Below are 17,984 nucleotides of genomic sequence, written 5' to 3'. Positions count from 1 at the left end.
TATTTAACGAATTGGCAATGGTGCTTGAACGTGTCTCCTTTCAACTTCTTTTTAAGTATTTATTATGTAGCAGGTGAATAAAAAGCATCGGCTTGGAGTCAAGCTGCATGAGTTAGAATCCTGGCTCCACTACTAAATACAGCATCTCAGGCAAGTTACTTAACCTCTCTGAGCCTCCGTTTCCTCATCTACACAATGGGGATAATAACACTATAACACTGCTTTACTGGTAAGGGTTCAATGAGTTTTTAAAAAAATACATACACACACACACACATATATATATAGTACTATACATATATATACATACTATATATATATAGTGCTTGGTACAGTGCTTGGTACAGTGCCTGGCACATAGTAAGCTTGCAATAAATGCTAAATGACAATAGCATTCTTATTAGATCAAGTATTAGGGAGGTGCTATCAGTCAAGGCATGAGTAAGCTTTTAGCTGAAACCTACTTTTATACAATAATTACTCTGAACTAAACTTTACTAAAATCATCACAGCACTCAGAACTATCTGAACTTAACTGCCCCAAGTATATATATAGCAACACCTTTAGAGCAATCTATTAAAAGTAAAAAATTCCCCTATTCATATTTTGAGTTCTCTTTAACTCTCCTTTTTTAGTTGTGTTCCTTAAAAATTAGGCCTAAAATAGACAATGAAGCTCTGAAACCAAGGTTGAAGACTCAATGAAATTGTTAAAGCAAAACTTGACAAATTCACATTTTATTCAGAATTAGTAATTTACTTTAGGAAAAAAAATTAATTTAAAAAGTTCTGTTAAAAAATGTCAGGCAGGGCGGGCCGCGGTGGCTCAGCGGGCAAAGTGCTTGCCTGCCATGCCGGAGGACCTCGGTTCGATTCCCGGCCCCAGCCCATGTAAAAAAAAACAAACAAACAAACAAAATACAATAAAACAAGAAAATGTTTAAAGATGTTTCCCTTTCTTCCTCCCATCCTTCCTTCCTTCTCTCTGTCTTTCCTTCCCTTCCTCCCTTTCTCTTTAAAAAAAAAAAAAAAATGTCAGGCAAAAAAAGAAAAAAAAAAAAAAATCAGGCAAGGCAAATTGACATGAGAAGCCTGATAACAGAACTAGTAAAAATTGGGTAGGTTAAGTTAAAAAGAGTATCCATTATTCTTTTTTAATGATTCAGGCATTATTTGCTTTTAAGGATTTAGGTACGAATTATTAACTAAAACTTACCTAGCATTAACGTAGATATATCTAGTTAGAAATGTTTGAACATCTCTGAAAATAGTAAAAAGAAAAGATATTATCATTCCAATTTTGAACAATAATAGACTGGCTGGCTGTTCTCCAGTTCATATTTTACTGTATAGGCTTTTGGGGCTCAGAATGAATCAATATTTTGTAAAGCTTTACATTTTAAAACCAAACCTGGATATAACTTATATGTTAAAAAGTTGCGTTCGTAATGTGGATTCTATAAAATCTGCCTAAAAATATCCAATGGAAAAGAAGCCTGTTGCCAAACTCCACATACTTCCCCTATTAAACAGAGGTAAGCCATATCCCTAGACACCGTATTTCAAGCCCACAGGCTACTCATGAACTAAAATAATGAATGATAATGCCTTGTTCTCTGCATTAATATTAAAGAAAAGAGAAAATAGAAAACTTTATAGCCACTCTCAGCTCTCTGGGCCATAAATCTCAAGTTTTGAGAATTGCTTCCCAGGGTAGGGAGTGGGGATGAGTTGTGAGAGAGCTTTGGAGCCTGCAGATATTTTTTAGCAAGCCAGGAAAGCACTGACACAAATTTCTACATATCTCTGGCTGTGAAAAGTCTCATTTGTGGTGATTTATATTTCCTCATAAAGAACTCTGTAGATAATATAAGCCTGCTGTGAGGCTGTATGACAACTTTCAAACCAAGAGTTACACGACCATTCTGTTAAAATACAGCAAGAAGAGAGAAGTGGGAAAATCTGTAGAAATAGTATTTCTTCTGATGAAAGGCCAAAATACTGCTGTTCTAGCATGCACAATATTCAGAGAGTCACCCTTAATTCTATATATATGCCTCGTGCATAATATTTTGGCGGTCTATACTAGACAGCATTATTTTTTTCTGAAGACTGGCTATGCATTTGGTTGTGTGCATGCTTGCGTAATTTGCAACAAATGACACTCAGACATCATCAGACTGAAAGTTCAGTTGCCTTAATAAATTACTAAGGGAAACACAGAGAATAGCATGCTGACAACCCGAAGTCAATGAAGTATAAACACTGTTATTCCAAGTGTCACTGGCGTGTTATTTCCATTTCTCCTGGCATCTGCTCTATGTAACACTGCACATCCACGCGCTACGCCAGCTCATTAAACTGTTTTCAGTTAACTCTGAAACCAAATTAGTACATTACATGTTTATAAGGCTGAGAATTACTGCTTCCCCGTGAAATTACACAATTAATCAGGTGTGTTATTTCTCTAGAAGATGCGGCCACTTTTGACATTTTGGGATAAAAAGAACAATGCTTTTAATTTGTTTTCATTTCAGCATTTAGTCTCAGTGGAGTTAAAGGAAGCAAAAGGTGGCATAATTCCTTCCACCCCCTCAGGAGGTCAGAACTCTACATGCTTCCTCAGTCTTGTAATAGCATTTTTAATTCTTAAAAGGAGCACAAATAAAAATTCCGTTTTTGAACTTCTTATCTGAGTGTTACAGCCTTAGAAAAATTCAGATACAGGGAAGGGCACTTGAATCTTTGGTGACTTATGGCTGACGGCATGGATTTCCATCAAGTCCCAATTACTCAATAGCTTTTAAGGCTCTCTTTGCAAACCTGAAGAATGTTCCCAACCTCAAAATCTATAAAGCAGTGAGGTTTGTTCCAATTTCCTTTTTCACAGACCTGGCATTAATTCCTCTGATTCTTTTTTGACAGAACCTCACACTTTAGTCCAGTTATTTAACAGGGCATGCATTTCCTTTTAAAATTCTCCCCCACTCGACCAAATAATATTGCCAAAATTAAAAAAATAATAATGTAGTGCTTTTAAATACTCTGTGTCCCTATCAATAGACCCGTCCCCCCTTTGATTTTACTCAGACTATCTCAAATGCCTGAACGAAGCAAGCCCTAGACGGTGAGGTCTGCATCTGCACGCGGACACTGAGCATTTTTGTTCAGAAGGTTAACGGGGCACCTGACACTAAACAATTTTTTCCATAAGAGAAAATTAAAATTAACACAGATAAAAACCCTAAAATCCCTAAATATCCCTCTTTCACGGTCTTTATTTAATAACCGTTCAAGAGCCCAAGAAATCATTCATGCTTTCCTTAAGGATGGCTAGAGACAAAAATTCATTCTTTAAATAAAAAAGGTACACTCTTGCAGATTCACTGAAGATTGTTAGAAATGTACAAAGGGGATAATGCCATTATTTTCTTACAGAAACTTGATATAACCCCAGACAAATGTTCAGCATCCAAGTGGAGAAAAACAGTTCCATTCTATTTTCAAATTAAAACAAAATTTTAAATGAAAGATGTAAATAGTTTTAAGGGACTAAGATACTGCATCTACGTCTGAACACTTACTATTTGATGTTTGTGCCATATTCATTTTTATGTTTTTCCACTTTAGAAAATATTAAAAATTGTCAATTTCCTAAAACTACCCTTCAAGTCTCTTTTCTATTAATATACATATATGCCTTGCTGAAATACCATGCTTTGAATTCATACACTTAAAAAATTACAAAAGGTGAACTAGTATTTGACCACAGTCCTTCTGAAAATTTCAGCTACACATCCCTTGAATTTTAGCTGAAGTTTATACTACAGCAAATACTGCTAAAATGACACTGCAGTAATAAAAAAAAAATTTCCTCAACAATAAGAGCAAAATGCACACAGGCACTGAAACCAATATTGAGTTGTTCATTTTAGGAAAGTACATTGTTCTTACAGGTCACCTCTCCTCTAAGAGTAAAAGATTAGGAACAGTGAAAAAGATTACCTCCTGCTTTGATAATTGTGTCGTTTTGACACTTTTCTGTTTCAATAAGAACAGCTCTGTAAAAAAGATGGATTGGTGTGAATTGTCAAGCCTAAAGTAATTTCTAATGTAGATTACTAAAGCAAGCCACTGAAAACCAGGCATCTCAGGGGGAATGAGACTTCTTTATACATATGCCGTGCCAGCCAAAGGCTCATCCAGACTAGAGGGCATGGTCTTAAAACTTGAATCTTTATGTATTTCTGAAGTTTTCTTTAAACCAAAATATCAATCAGGGCTATTCAAGTTACCTTCACTTTTCAAAGGATGCAAAATTCTTTGGCTATATATTATCGAAGATACCGTTTTTTAGCAGCAGACAACATTTTACCAGTGCATGATAAAAAAAAGCATTACTAAGAAACTAGCAAACTGCTGCAGAGGGTGCAATAGAAACTGGGTTCTTCTTTTTTCATGTTCTCAAACTACCACACCAGAAATAAATAAAAAATTAATTGCTTTTTGGTTTTATTTCATTTTCTATTATGTAATTCATTCATTCAACAAATATTTATTGAATACCTCTTAGGTCCCAGGGACTTTTCTAGATGTTGATTTCTACTATTTTCATTGAAAATATACAATTTTTCACCAGCATTATGGTTGAGAAGTTTTCTATATTATGGAGAATATGTCTGATTTTCTAAACATTTCTATAAGAAAGTATGCTCCAACTTTCGAATAACTAGCCTACAAATAAACTATTGGGACACATCCAGTAGGCAAGTGAAGGACTTTCTTAACATTAGCATTCTCTGGTTTTACTGTTTATCCTTTTAAATGTTAGTCAGTAGACATACTGCACAATCAAATGATGCCTGAACTTGATCTAGATCATTTTAATTAGAAATCTCTTAGGAATTTAGGGTATTTGTCTTTTCCATTTTAAAACTTGTGTTCTGCATAGTAAAATTGCCTCACAGCTTAAGACAAAACTTAAATTTAAACATATAATTTAAATTAGTAAAGCAGAAAATCAGCTGTTAGCATGTGCATTTAAGGAGCTATATACTATGAATTTAAGACTGAAGCCCATGGTATCATAAGATGATCTCCATTTTTCTGCCTAATTTTGAGAACTATGTGTACCAAAGAGGTGGGGGGGAGAACAGAAATCTCTTTACTTCCCTGAAAATTCTTTTCATTAATGAGATTTTTTTTTTTAGGGTTCTACCTTCAAAGAAATAGAAGACATTTTTCTTGCTATACTTTTAATACTATATAAACATGAAGGCATGCTAACACAAAATACTTTTAATACTATATAAACACAAAGGCATGCTAACACAAAATGCATTCAAGTGTACCCACCAACAAGCTTAAGGTGTATTCCCTAATAATAATCTCCAAGAACAGAGGTTCCTGGTTTCCATCTGAGTGTGGTGATTATAAAGTATCTTTACCTTGAGTATCTTCTTTTGAAGAAAATCAGCTATAACTCAGATTGTAAATGCTAGAAGAACTTCGTCTTTTTAGTATTAACTTCAGAACATGACATTTGTTTTTATGGTGAGTCTCACGTTACAATTAATCCATTACTGAATCAAGTCTGCAAGTATGATACAGGCTGGATGCTGAATATTCAGTAGATTTAAGAAGAATTTCTTAGGAAATGTAACGTTCCTAGCCTCTGAAGCCATCTGGATTAAAAAGGCCAACAATATGGGAAGCTGCAGTTAAAGTAACTTCTGGAGATAGAACAGTATCCTTTGGAGAGCTAAAAATCCATAAATAAATTTGAAATTTATCTTTCTACTATCTGATTTGGGATTTCTGGAAAGCGCTTATAGAAAAGTACTCTCTACACAGTAGATGTCAAAATGAATACTAAAATTGTCTCTAATATTCTTTTAAAGTATATGAACATAGGACTTTTATCTCTTCACTTTCTCCCAGATCAGCCACTTCTTATGTGTGAAATCTTTTTTCAAGTTACCTAACCTTTCATTGCCTCTGTTTCCTCACCTGTAAAATGGTAAATAAGAACAGTGCTTGCTTTGTAGTGCTGCTTTGAGAATAGAGGGTACTTAACAACAGTGCCTGGCACAGAGTGAGTGCTAGGTAAGTACTAGTTACCCTTCTGTATTGAACATCTACTGTGCGCTAAGCAACATAATACAGGACGCTGAGCAGTCAACAAACCATAATATCAGGGGTGAAAAAAATCTGAGGAAAAATAAACAAGAGAAAGGTGTACAGCATAATAGAGTATGGTAGAATTGCCTCTCTAACAAAGAATTTTTGAGTACAAAAGAAAGTGAGAGTAAGGGGTACGGGTGCCTGGGGCGGTGAGAACCCCAGGCTGAGGGCAGATCTGATGCAGCGTGTGCTGAGCTGGCAGGAGGAAGGGCAAAGAGGGAGTGTGGCTGGAGCAGGAGCAGAGAAAATAAGGCAGAGACTGGAAGGGGAGGAAGCCAGAGAAGCCAAGGGTAGGGGAAAAGGAGTACCACATCCCATAGAGGACCTCGTAAGAGACTTTGATATTTAACCTGGCTGAGACAGAAAGTCACTGGAGGGCTCTAACAGAGCAGTGACTTGATCTGACTTAAATTTTAGAAGAATAACTCTAGCAATAGTGAGGAGAAGAGATAGGAAACTGCTGTCCTGGCCAAGGCCTTGGGTGATGGAGGCTTGGACAGGCTGGCAGGGCTACAACTTGTTTGATAGCTCCAATCCACCTCACTATTCCATGTTTTCCCTAAATTTCCCTTTAATTGGCATTTATTGAATACCTATGAGTGTTCAACACCTACTAATGGCAGGCATTGGATTGGGTCGTTTTTTTTACATGGGCAGGCACCGGGAAACGAACCCGGGTCCTCTGGCATGGCAGGCAAGCATTCTTGCCTGCTGAGCCACCATGGCCCGCCTGGATTGGGTCATTTTATAGATGCTATTAAATACCCTAATGGTGTAGAGATCCTTAGGAGAAAATATCATAAAACTAGGATGATAACATTCCAAGAGACCTTTGAAGTTTTCTATTACAACCCTATTGTCTTACAACTTGAAATCAGAAATCCAGAGAGATCAAATGATTTATCCAAGATCATATAGCTGGTTAGGTAAAAAGAAGGTCCCAGATTCAGTGTTAAAGTCAGTGTTTCTACTAAGTTATAAAGATAATGCCCTTATTTAGGGTGCGCGGGTGATTCAGTGGTAGAATGCTCACCTTACATGTGGGAGATCTGGGTTCGATTTCAGACCATGCACCCCCCCACCCCCCAAAAAAATGCCCTTATTTAAATTACTTCCCTTCGCCTCTTCCAATTTAAAAACAAAAAATTTTCAAACATGTCATCATTGTAAGAGATTAACAAATACTTATTTCTAAAATAAGTATTTCTGAAGTTTCTAAAATAACACTTTCCTTTAGGAAGCCTATATAAATGACTATCACCTTAGCCTATTGACTGGCAGTTGTGCAAATCCATCGCTGATAGAAATAATCACTAACTTCGCATAATTACCTTGGTATGCCTAGCTCTTACCAAAATGACTCCTGAAGATTAAAAATATTTTAATCTTTTAAGAAAAAAACTTTGGCAGATTTAGGAAGGGGCTTGGTCTGCCTTAGCACGTATCGGAGATTATAACAACTCAATAGGCTGCGTATTTCCAAAGAAAGGAAAGCATATCATAGACAGAATCTTTTTTGGGGACAAATGAAGGAAGGATCTAGAACCATGAAGGACTATATTTTTAAGTAAACTGGAATGAGATATTTCCTACCACTATGCAATTCCTTAATTTTATAAAACTCAAAGAAATTAAGAAGGAAATGAACCAAGTTGAAGATAAAGCAGAACTTGATAAAAATTCTCTGATTTATGACTTCCCTAAGTGATGAGAGAATATACTGCAATTAGTCATCTTCTCTGACCCAAATCAGTGTCTGTATCTGAATTTTAGCATCCCATCGACGCCACATGGCTTAAACCTTGCGCTAGTATAGTAAAGCAGGATTCTCTTTCTTTGGGTAAGTTAGAAGAGATTTCAAGACCTCAAGGAGGTGAAATACACCCCTGGCCTCGTAAGAGCATTTCATTAAATTGACTGGTGGGCAGTCAAGCTTGCTCTTGAGATCCACAATAAGAGTTTCTTGGTAACACAGTAAGTGTGAAAAGAGCCATTTCCCAGGCATCTTGTTCATTCCAAGCATATTGAGACGGGAAAATTCAACTGAGGGCCAATTCTCCCCTAAGAATCCTTTCCTTTAATTATTTCCACAGTATATTAAGTGTCTGTAAGGCATCCATGCTAACTCTTCCTTTCCTGCTCTCAGCCGTGAAAGAAAAGAAACCCTGCAGTACAAAAAAAGATGGGGAACCATGCTTTTGTGGTTCTAAAACCACGGCTAAAAATTCAATTTAACTGAACACCAGGCCAATACACTTCTTGTAAATGAACATCTCTTTCCTGCTAATTTTGTGCTATTTTACCTTTCATTAAAAAAGTAATTCAAGTTAAACTCAGCTGAACGGTAAAAAGCTCTTGATATTTTGAAGCATTTTGGAACAATTACTTTGACGGGAACCCTTGACAGTTAAATGACTCCGTTAAATGAATGTTATAGAAGACACATAATGACTTTTAGTGAAATATTGAATTTAACCACAAATGAGGAAAAACCATAAGCACTATGGGTATATCTGATTAATAATGTCTTGCTTATGAGCCTCGATAGATTCTATAATTTCAAATGATCATGAAATCCACAAGTTTGCTGATGGGTATCTTTTCCATATTGGTGTTCTCCATTCATACTTGCTTCCTGCTTTTGTTATTTTTGCTGTTGATTTCTAATCTGAGAAGCCAATAAGAAAAGTTTAAACTGGCAATAATTTCCCATCCTACATTGGTCTAGTATTTTACAATTAGACGATTAATGAGATGCCATTCCACAGCTGAAGTCCTCCTATTTCCTTTCTCTTGTTTGCTGAATGGGATTCTTTCACAAAGCCAAAAATCACCAAAAGTCAAGAACATGCTGCCGGGGAATATGTGAATTTGCTGTGTGCCAGTGTTTCCTGCATCTGTAGGACTTAATATTCCTTTTTTTATTTTACGGATAGAATGTGAGATAGCATCAAGGCTTTTTTACATGTTTTCTCATGACTAACGACTGAAATATGTACTGAAATAATAAAACTGTTGCTGCTCAATTTTCTTTTTTAAATTTGGTTCCAATAGAAGTGAGAGTGCTCTTGTGATGGTGAAATCCCACTTATAAAATTCTGTTTTCTGGGGAAGAAGAGGAGGTAGAAATGACTGTAGGCTTAAATATATGGGTTAGGAGCGGGTGGGGACACTTGGGTTGAATAAATGAGTCAGAAAAACAGGAATAACAGGAATGTTCTTTATCTTGTTTGTCAGGAAAGCTAGGATGAAAGGATGATGTTAAGCATACGGGACGGTATTGCTCAGATCCAAGCACACTGTGCAGCTGTGGGTCCTGATTCTTTCAAGCATGTGAGATAGAACTTCACCTGGGTTCCCTCAGCTCAGTATTCACCATCATTAGGCAGTTCTCTATCCTATAATACCTATTTACACGTTCACTTCCCCATGAAACTGTTACTCCTTGAGGACAGGGAGCATCTTTTCATCTGGCATCCCAAACATTTATTTAGCCATGATAAGCAAGCTGCACAAGATCTGTACTTTTGAACAAACTTTTAAAGTCATTCTTCTGACAGTGAAAACATGTGAGAAAGGCCAGGTAGCTTAAATATGTGATTCCTGGGAATAAAGAAAAGTCTGGATATATATATATATCAGGCTGCTTAAATTGAATATTGCCTCTAACCTTGCTCTCAAAGTATGGTCCAGAAGTGGCTTCAGCCTCACCTGGGAGCTTTACAAATACAGCCCCATCTCAGACTCCCTGAATCGGAATCTGCACGAGAATCAAATCCCCAGGCGCCTCATGCACAGTAAAGTTTGAGAAGCATTTGCCTATAATAAATGAGTACTAGGATGCCTGAAGAAGTGATGGTTTGAATGATGGAGAATAAATAAGGCCACAGCAGTGTGATTAATCCAGCGGTCTGCTGAGAATGGTGTAGAGCTCTCTTTCTCTGCACAGAGCCACTTAATGCTCACAGGTGGGAAACTCACTCCTACCAGTTTCCTGGGAACCCTCTCTAGATAGTTCTTCATGCTTTTTTTCTGTTTAAAGACACAGCTGCTCTTAATAATTGTCTTTTCTCTTGGTGCAAAGAGAGTATATATCGCCAGCATGCTGACATTTGCAGGAGTTTTGACTTTCTCCACGGAAAATGTGGATGGAGTGAAAGGATATTGCTGACACCTGAATAAGAAATCCAATGACTCCAAGCTATGTAAATTTAATTATTTCCTTTAATTTTTTTTCAGGAATCTTTTTTTTTTTCTTTCCCCTAAGCTTCGGAGACAATTTTCATATAAAAGAAATACAAGTCAGCAGTGGTTCCCTGAACAGGCTGACACGCAATTTCATAGGGGAGAGACACTGTGTCTTTAATCTAATTTGCGCTCTCAATTCCAAGCTAATGTAGCTAGGGATCCTGATGTATGCATTTATAAGGAGACATCTGTAAGGCAGAGTCCAGTTCTCTGCGATGCTCTGAAACATGGGTTAAAAACAATCAGTTTCGGTTCTTGCAGCTGCCCTCAACATGAGAAATCTCTGTATACTCACAGATGTAGAAATATTCCCGGCCTGGCCTGAATTCAAATCCTAGAGAAAAGGGAGTGAAGAGCTGGAATTTTTCAGAGAACTTCAGCGGTCCATTTGGAGAGTGAGGCCGGTTGCACTCCCATCTCTTGAACCCTTTGGAGGTGTGGTCGCAGGCGCTGTAGCCATCAAAGTTGACCATGTAGAGGACGTAGCGCTCGGTCTTATCTTCTGGGACCGAGTCCTCGTAGTGGGGGCAGAAGACGTCCAGATAGTCGTTGATGCAGACATCGATGTGATAATCACCTCTCTGGAATCTGTTGGCAGAAGAAGAAAAAGATAAGATGATTCTCAGAGGCAAGGCTTTTTGCTTTGAATCTGTGTCTGAACCCTTTACAGATGTTGGGACTAGAAGATTTATTATAATAAGTTTTTACTGCATGCCGTTACGATTTGGGTCATGACTTGAACGGCCGCAGTTCCAGATCTAAGTAACAACAAGCCATTTTAGAGAGGAATTCGGTTACATTGGTTTCAAAATACCCTACAAATGGAGTGCTTCACTTTCATTTCGAGGGTTATGTTTTATAGTTTCTGTTTCAAAAAGAGGAACTGTGTGGAGGTAAGGCTTTGCTGGGTCTTTTCTTTCCCCTTTTCATTCTTAAAATGACGTCTAATGAAGCAATGTTTTCATATTCTTGCTAAAATCGTGTCTCGCTTAATTAATGTTTTTGAATAAATGAGTAAATTGAAGAAGGAACAAATGACTGAATTGTTTTTGTTACAACTGAGACCATTTCCAGCTTCCTATGCAAATGTAGAGAATTAGAATCATTAAACTGGTCGAATTAGAATCATAAAATGTAAAAGCTAGAAAGAAAATTCCTAGAACAACATTTCCATTTTTGAGGCAAAAATTTAAGGCATAAAGATGAAGCCATGAGTAATTGAGCTAGACTCGGAATTCCAGGCTTTGAATCTCAGTCCAGTGTTTTTCTTCGTGTATCTGTTTATGTCACAAACTCATTTTAGCCCATCTCTTTCCTGTTTCTTTCCATATTAAAAAAAAAAAAAGAATCAATCTAAATCAGACCTTTTCCTCACATTTCTTCTAACAACATAGGTTGTGTTCTAGGGTTAGACTGCAGTGAAAGTAACAAGCAAGATGAAAACAGCAAAAAACATGGGCAACTCATCCTGACATAATTAATACACACACACAAACACACACACACATGCAAGCAGCCCCCCCATCACTTCACAAATCACACTGTCTGCTTGAATTCTCATCTTACAAAAGTTCTATTTATCTTTTTAAACTAGTACATCATTTTCCCCATCATTTGAACAATACTTTCCAGGGCACAGTGATATGTGAAACAGGAATTATTCTGGACACAACTTTCTCGGTCTAAAATCAGGGTGGAGAAGCCTACAGAATCCCTTTGTTTTTTAGCTAGTGAGCCAATTCTTCTCTGAGCCCTTAGAAGGTTCATCATAAAAGTATGTTACTGCTGAAATACAACGCCTATAAAGTCATGTCATCTTCAAGTTGGACAGTCTCTGTGTGAATACTTCTCAGTGATGGTGAGATTGCGTATTTCATTTTTGGACGTCCCTAAATGTTAGAAAGTTTCTTCTTACATGGAGCATAAATCTGCTTCTGAGTAATTTTTATCCAGTGATCCTAGTTCTGCTGCCTGAAATTACAAAGAACAAATCTAATTCTCCTTCCATAAGGTAGTTCATAAAACATTTGGAGATGCCACATATGTCTCCCTGCATCCTTTTTTCAGACTTGAAAATTCTGACCCTTTGACTATTTCTGGTATAATTCCCAGGCTCCTATCCTTCTAGTTTCTTAACCCTGCTCTAAGCCTTCAGTTTGCCAGTGTTCTTAAAACCCAGCACCTAAATATAAAAAAGAAGGACCCCTGGGGGTTGGGTGACTGTGCAGCCCAGTGAAGGTTTTACAGTCTTCTCCTGATCTCACCGGTCATTGACAAAGCTGGGATTCCCTTCGGAGACAATGCACAGTAAAAGCGGAAGCACTACTCATTTTGAGCAAGGAGACCTAGATTTAAGAACTTGCAGCAGGGTGAGTGGAAGATTCACAAACCCTCCTGAGCCTCAGTTTCCTCATACATAAGTTGGAACAATACTGAGAACCTGCCTTGATGACCTCACATCAGCCTGAAATGAGGAGACACATGTAAAGTACCATGCAAAGGTAAAGAATGTTATAATTATCAATATGTATTAAAAGCATATTAAATTGGCAAATAACAAAAGGTTGGTTTTAAAACAACAGTGGTAGAAACATACTATAGATATAAAAATAATCCTTATTTTTCCCTTTTAAAAAATCCTCCCCAAAGTAAATCATATCAAAGTCCTAATTTCCCTTCTCAAATATCAAATTACCCACAGAAATTTCATTTGACCCAGGCTTTTGAAAAGCAGCATACTGATTTACACAAGGAAAATAAGGAAACACTATCAGAATATTCGTTTCTCACTTAGAGGATTCCCAAATACACAGTGATTTTTTAACAACAAAAAAACCTTGGACGTATTTATTTCTTTGCTTATCTTTATATTTACAACAATCACGCAACCAGGTTTACTTCTTCATTACTGGAAGACAGCGATTTGTCAAGACGCAAGGAAAGCCTGTGTTGCTTTTAAAAGATTTTTGAACATCAAGGTAACATCGCTGCCAAAGTACAAAGAAAAGACACTGCAACGTTCAGATAAAAGGGTGTGGGATATGAATCATCAGCACTCAGAGTAGCCTGACAGTTCTGGATGAGAGCCAGACAAGAACTGCAGCAGAAGGCAATGCCCAGATGCACTTTGCATTATTATATTATTATTATAGATTTTAAAGACATTCAAAGGGGAAGTTTTTTCTTTCCCTAAGTATCACTCATTTTAGCTTCTACGAGCAGTTGGCACTACTTAAAAGTGAAAATAAAAGTTAAAACTGCCGTTGTCCAGATCCATTCTGTGTTTTTCCCTTATTCCACAAATTATCCTGTTTTTGTACCTCATATTTAGCTCCCTTTCCCCAACTTTTATCCCAGTTAAAGTTACAAAATTTTAATAAGCAAACTGTGAGACTGAAGACCCATGCTACATTGGGTTGGCCAGTTAGTTTTCCTTTCCGGAGACTCTTTACTTTGCGTGGGCTAACTGAATGGCCATGGAGTCCATTTTAAACCTAAGATTGGCCCACAGATTAGTATGTCTATTCTTTTATCCATGTGAGAAAGAAGAGATGATGATTCTTCAGTAAAATTTACTTACATTTCTGTTTCTCTTAGATATTAAACTTGCACAAATAAATTTACTAATACGACTTTAAAAAAATGGGCGATATAAACAAAAATGATAGACTATAACTCTTGAAAGACAAAAATTCAAAGAAAACTTCAGGGTCAGATATTCTAAATCATGTTCTCTGTGTACACAGTGACACTGAACCATTATTTTGGGGGTCTTACTGTGAAGAAACACACACATACACACACACACATATATAGCTAATCTTTATCAAGTATTTATTATGTTACATGTATTATCTCAATTTACTCTGCATCGCAATTCACAGAGTAGACCCCATTTAAAGATGGGGGTTGAGATAAAACACTGGGCAATCAACATGCCCAGTGTTTTATACAACCAGTAAAAGGTGGAGGCAGGATTCATACCCAACTGGTCCAACTTCAGAACTGAAGTTCTTACTGCTCAACCTCCTAAGAGACCATATTGCTTAAATTAAGTCCATAAGTTTACATCGTATTCCCCCAAAGGGATGATTTTCATTCTTAACGGGGTTGCAGATCTTTCTTTCATTCACTGATGCAGGAAGCATTTGCTGTATCCAAGATCTACTATGTGGGGTGGGCCACGGTGGCTCAGCAGGTAAGAGTGCTTGCCTGCCATGCCCAAGGACCTGGGTTTGATTCCTGATGCCTGCTCATGTTAAAAAAAAAAAAAAAAAAAAAAGATCTACTATGTGTTATATACACTGCCATATGCAGTCCTTCAAATAACCCTATCAGGTAGTTATAACTGGTTAAACTTTCCAGTGAGGAAACAGTTGTTCCAAGAGGTTAAGCTATCCTCATTTTTTTTTCTTCACATGTAAAAAGAAGAGTTTGGACTTGAACCCAAAGCATATCTCATTCCTTCCAACCACAATGGCTCCAACTTTATCCATTGCAGAAATTCTCCTCACCAGATGGAGTCTTCTTAAGGATTTTGGGTGCTATCCAGTTACCTTATATTTGCACGAATCTTCTAGGAGATTGGTATTGCAAGGAGCGCAGCCCTGTTCTCTTCACTTCCATGGGTTGGTCTGAAATTCTTCAACTGAAAATTGAGGGGTGCATCAACTATCAGAATAAGCCTCAGACCACAGGGTTAGCTCCTGAGTCACACATTCTTTCATTCTTTCACAGAATAGCACCGTTAGGCTCAGTAGCCATTCACATAAAGAAATGTTATTTTCCATCACAAAACAGCTTTCATGAACCTTAGCATATAGCAAAAGAGCACATTCACATTTAGGAAGAATAATTTTGAATGCCGATATCTACAAATGCCATGGGTGGTGGCACTGCCACTACTGTAACACGTCTGGAAATTTCTCCTTTTTTCTCTTTATTCGTAATTCCATCCATCGTATCAGTAGTTTTCTACTTCTCTGAGATCACTGCTTATTTTGAACTATAAGAATGTCTGGCTGTACACCAACAAGCTAGCAGTAATTACAATACAATTCCTACTAAATTATCACAGTGGTTCACAATGTAAAAGCGTGTACAGTTATCACACTTAGAGAATTGAATGTGTTTGAGTAAGACGATTACAGCACTGATTGTGTTCTCACAGTGCTAACCTCTCAAGTGCCAGGAAACACCTCATATGCGTAGAAAGATGGACCCTGTTCTCCACTGTGCCGCATAGCTACTCAGGTCAATGTACCATGCACCATATAATTTTAACACTATATATGCTCTGTTATGGCAAGAATAAATTTTATACATTTATCAAAATTTGTCAGACTAATTGAAAATCAATGCCATATATGTTAGGAAAGATGAATATATATAATGAAAGAAGAATAAAATACACATACCACCTGGTCTTTTGCCATCAACTCAAATACCAAAAGTATAATTAAGTCTTCGTGGTTCTTAATAACCCAGAGGCTGGCAAGAGGATTGGGAAGAAATCACGTTTCAGGGCTACTGATAATAAAAGTAACAACTGAAGCTGGGGTTTGAGCTGGTAAGTGGGTCTCTAGATGCAAGACATATGTATTTGTCCGTGTCTCAGTATCGATCTGAAGACGTCACAAAGCTAAGCATAGCTTTATCAATTTAAACCCATATTAATATATCTTCATAGCCTTGAAAAAAGTAAATGACTTGGGTCTCAGAATTCAAATGAGATAAAGACAAAGGAAGTCAGGTAATAGTTGAAAATTGACTTTCCATTTAGTTATAAACGGTATGCTCCCAATTTTCTCCTGAGATAGGGACCAAAGCATTGTTTTATGACATTAGGAATCCAGAATTGTAAGAACTTTGCTCCTCCTAACTAAATAATTTATTTTCAAACTTGGGTTCTTGAAAGAAGGCACATGTAGTACTTGAGAACTTTCCGTCCTTCACCGACTTCAAGGGGAATTTCTCAACTTACTCTGAACCAGTCTTTGGGTTCCTCTTTGCAAAGGAAAGTAAGGCGCACGTGAAGTTCTTTCTCTGTGGATGCTTTTTCATGCCAATGACCTTACTTCCTCCTCCACCACCATATGCTCTTGTCTTGTGGATACTGACAGCCGAGAGGCCAAGTCTAAAGGACACTCAGGCAGCACCTTGGGTTTCAGGCTGGAGAGGAGAAGCATCATAATCATGCTTCTTTGAGTTCATCTTTAGCCACTTTCCCCTGTGGTGTTCCTGCTCTCATTTCATCCTCATTTGCTAAAGCCAAAATGCATTTCATTTTAGTAGCTGGAAAGGAAAGGGTATGGTGCATATTTAAAGCATTCTAAATTGGCCTTTAGCATATGTTGCTGGCACAGCAGAGAGTCTGCTTCCAGGGAAATATGTACTGAGGTATTTTATCAAGCAGTTCCTGGGTGAAGTTTCTTCACTACATAAATATAGAAACAGCAGAACTGAAAGGAGACAGAGTGGTTATTAGAGGTTAGGAAACTGCAAGACACTTCCATCCCCTTCGTGTAATGTTTTAAAGGATTCAATAATGGAAATGTTATTTCTCACTAACTGGATAGTTGATTATTAAATTTTAAGTGTATTTTAATCTATCAAAGAGGCAGTTGTTTTAATATTCCTAGTTGAACAGAACTACATTGTCACTTTTTAAATTACAAGGCAATTTAACGTATTACATCCTGAAATTGAAATGTAATAGAAAGATATGCTTTATGGTCAAAGATTAAACAAATTTATCAGCTTAGGGTTCCTCCCAAATTCTAAACTAAATTCAGAGTGAATATATATATCTTGGCAGCACTCTCTTTCAATCCTATTATGATTTAAAGGCTACTTTCCGAACAAGATGCCTATTTTTTATCCAAAAGAATTTATTGGTCCTTTAAATGCCGCGTAGGCCCTGTAATAGACATGGGCTTGTTTTATAAATATGCTTTTTGTGAGGAGACGGGCAGGATGGCAGTCTCTGTTACATAACACTACTTCTTGTCCTCCTTCTGTCATTCCTTTCAGCACAGAGTGAGAGCCTTATGGCTTTCCTATCCGAAATCTCAAGATGTTCTTTTTTTGTTTTCCTCCAGAGGTTAAGTCACAAACTACAAACCACGAGTCAAACTTTGGGTATATAAATAAGAACAGTATCCCCTAGGGGGCCCAACAATGACTAATTTTGTTAATTTTTTACTAATTTTTCTTGCGGGCTGAAACACGTTTATTTTTAAAAGGTATTGGTAATTGACTTTCATTTTCCACTTTAAAGAATCAGTCAGAGTCGTGGACAATTTCACTGCTGCCAGGCCAGTTATTCAGGCTGAAACAGGTATTACATGATGACTGAAACACGTAATTTTAGGGAGTCCAATTCAACTCTTCCAGGCCCTTTACCAATATCACGTGTACCAATAACTAAAATTCCCACAGAAGTGAAGATTTACAAGTTAAAAAAAACTCGAGGACGAATTTCAGAGGTATTTCCTATATATTCCTTTGTAGATGAAATGCAGTATTTTAAAACACATACATTTTCATCCAAT

General features: G+C 37.1%; 1 protein-coding gene across 2 annotated transcripts in view; it reads right to left on the bottom strand.

Annotated features, from left to right (window-relative positions):
* Positions 1-17,984, bottom strand: part of EFNA5 (ephrin A5) — a 277,728-nt gene that overhangs the window by 35,058 nt on the left and 224,686 nt on the right. For both annotated transcript variants that reach the window (XM_077139015.1, XM_077139016.1), the window contains exon 2: positions 10,727-11,019. In XM_077139015.1, the coding sequence (XP_076995130.1) occupies positions 10,727-11,019 (293 nt within the window). The remainder of the gene's footprint in view (positions 1-10,726; positions 11,020-17,984) is intronic.

This window comes from Tamandua tetradactyla, chromosome 21 (assembly GCF_023851605.1).
Source record: "Tamandua tetradactyla isolate mTamTet1 chromosome 21, mTamTet1.pri, whole genome shotgun sequence".
In the NCBI taxonomy this organism is placed as follows: Eukaryota; Metazoa; Chordata; class Mammalia; order Pilosa; family Myrmecophagidae; genus Tamandua; species Tamandua tetradactyla.
This window is presented reverse-complemented; position numbering and strand designations above follow the sequence as displayed.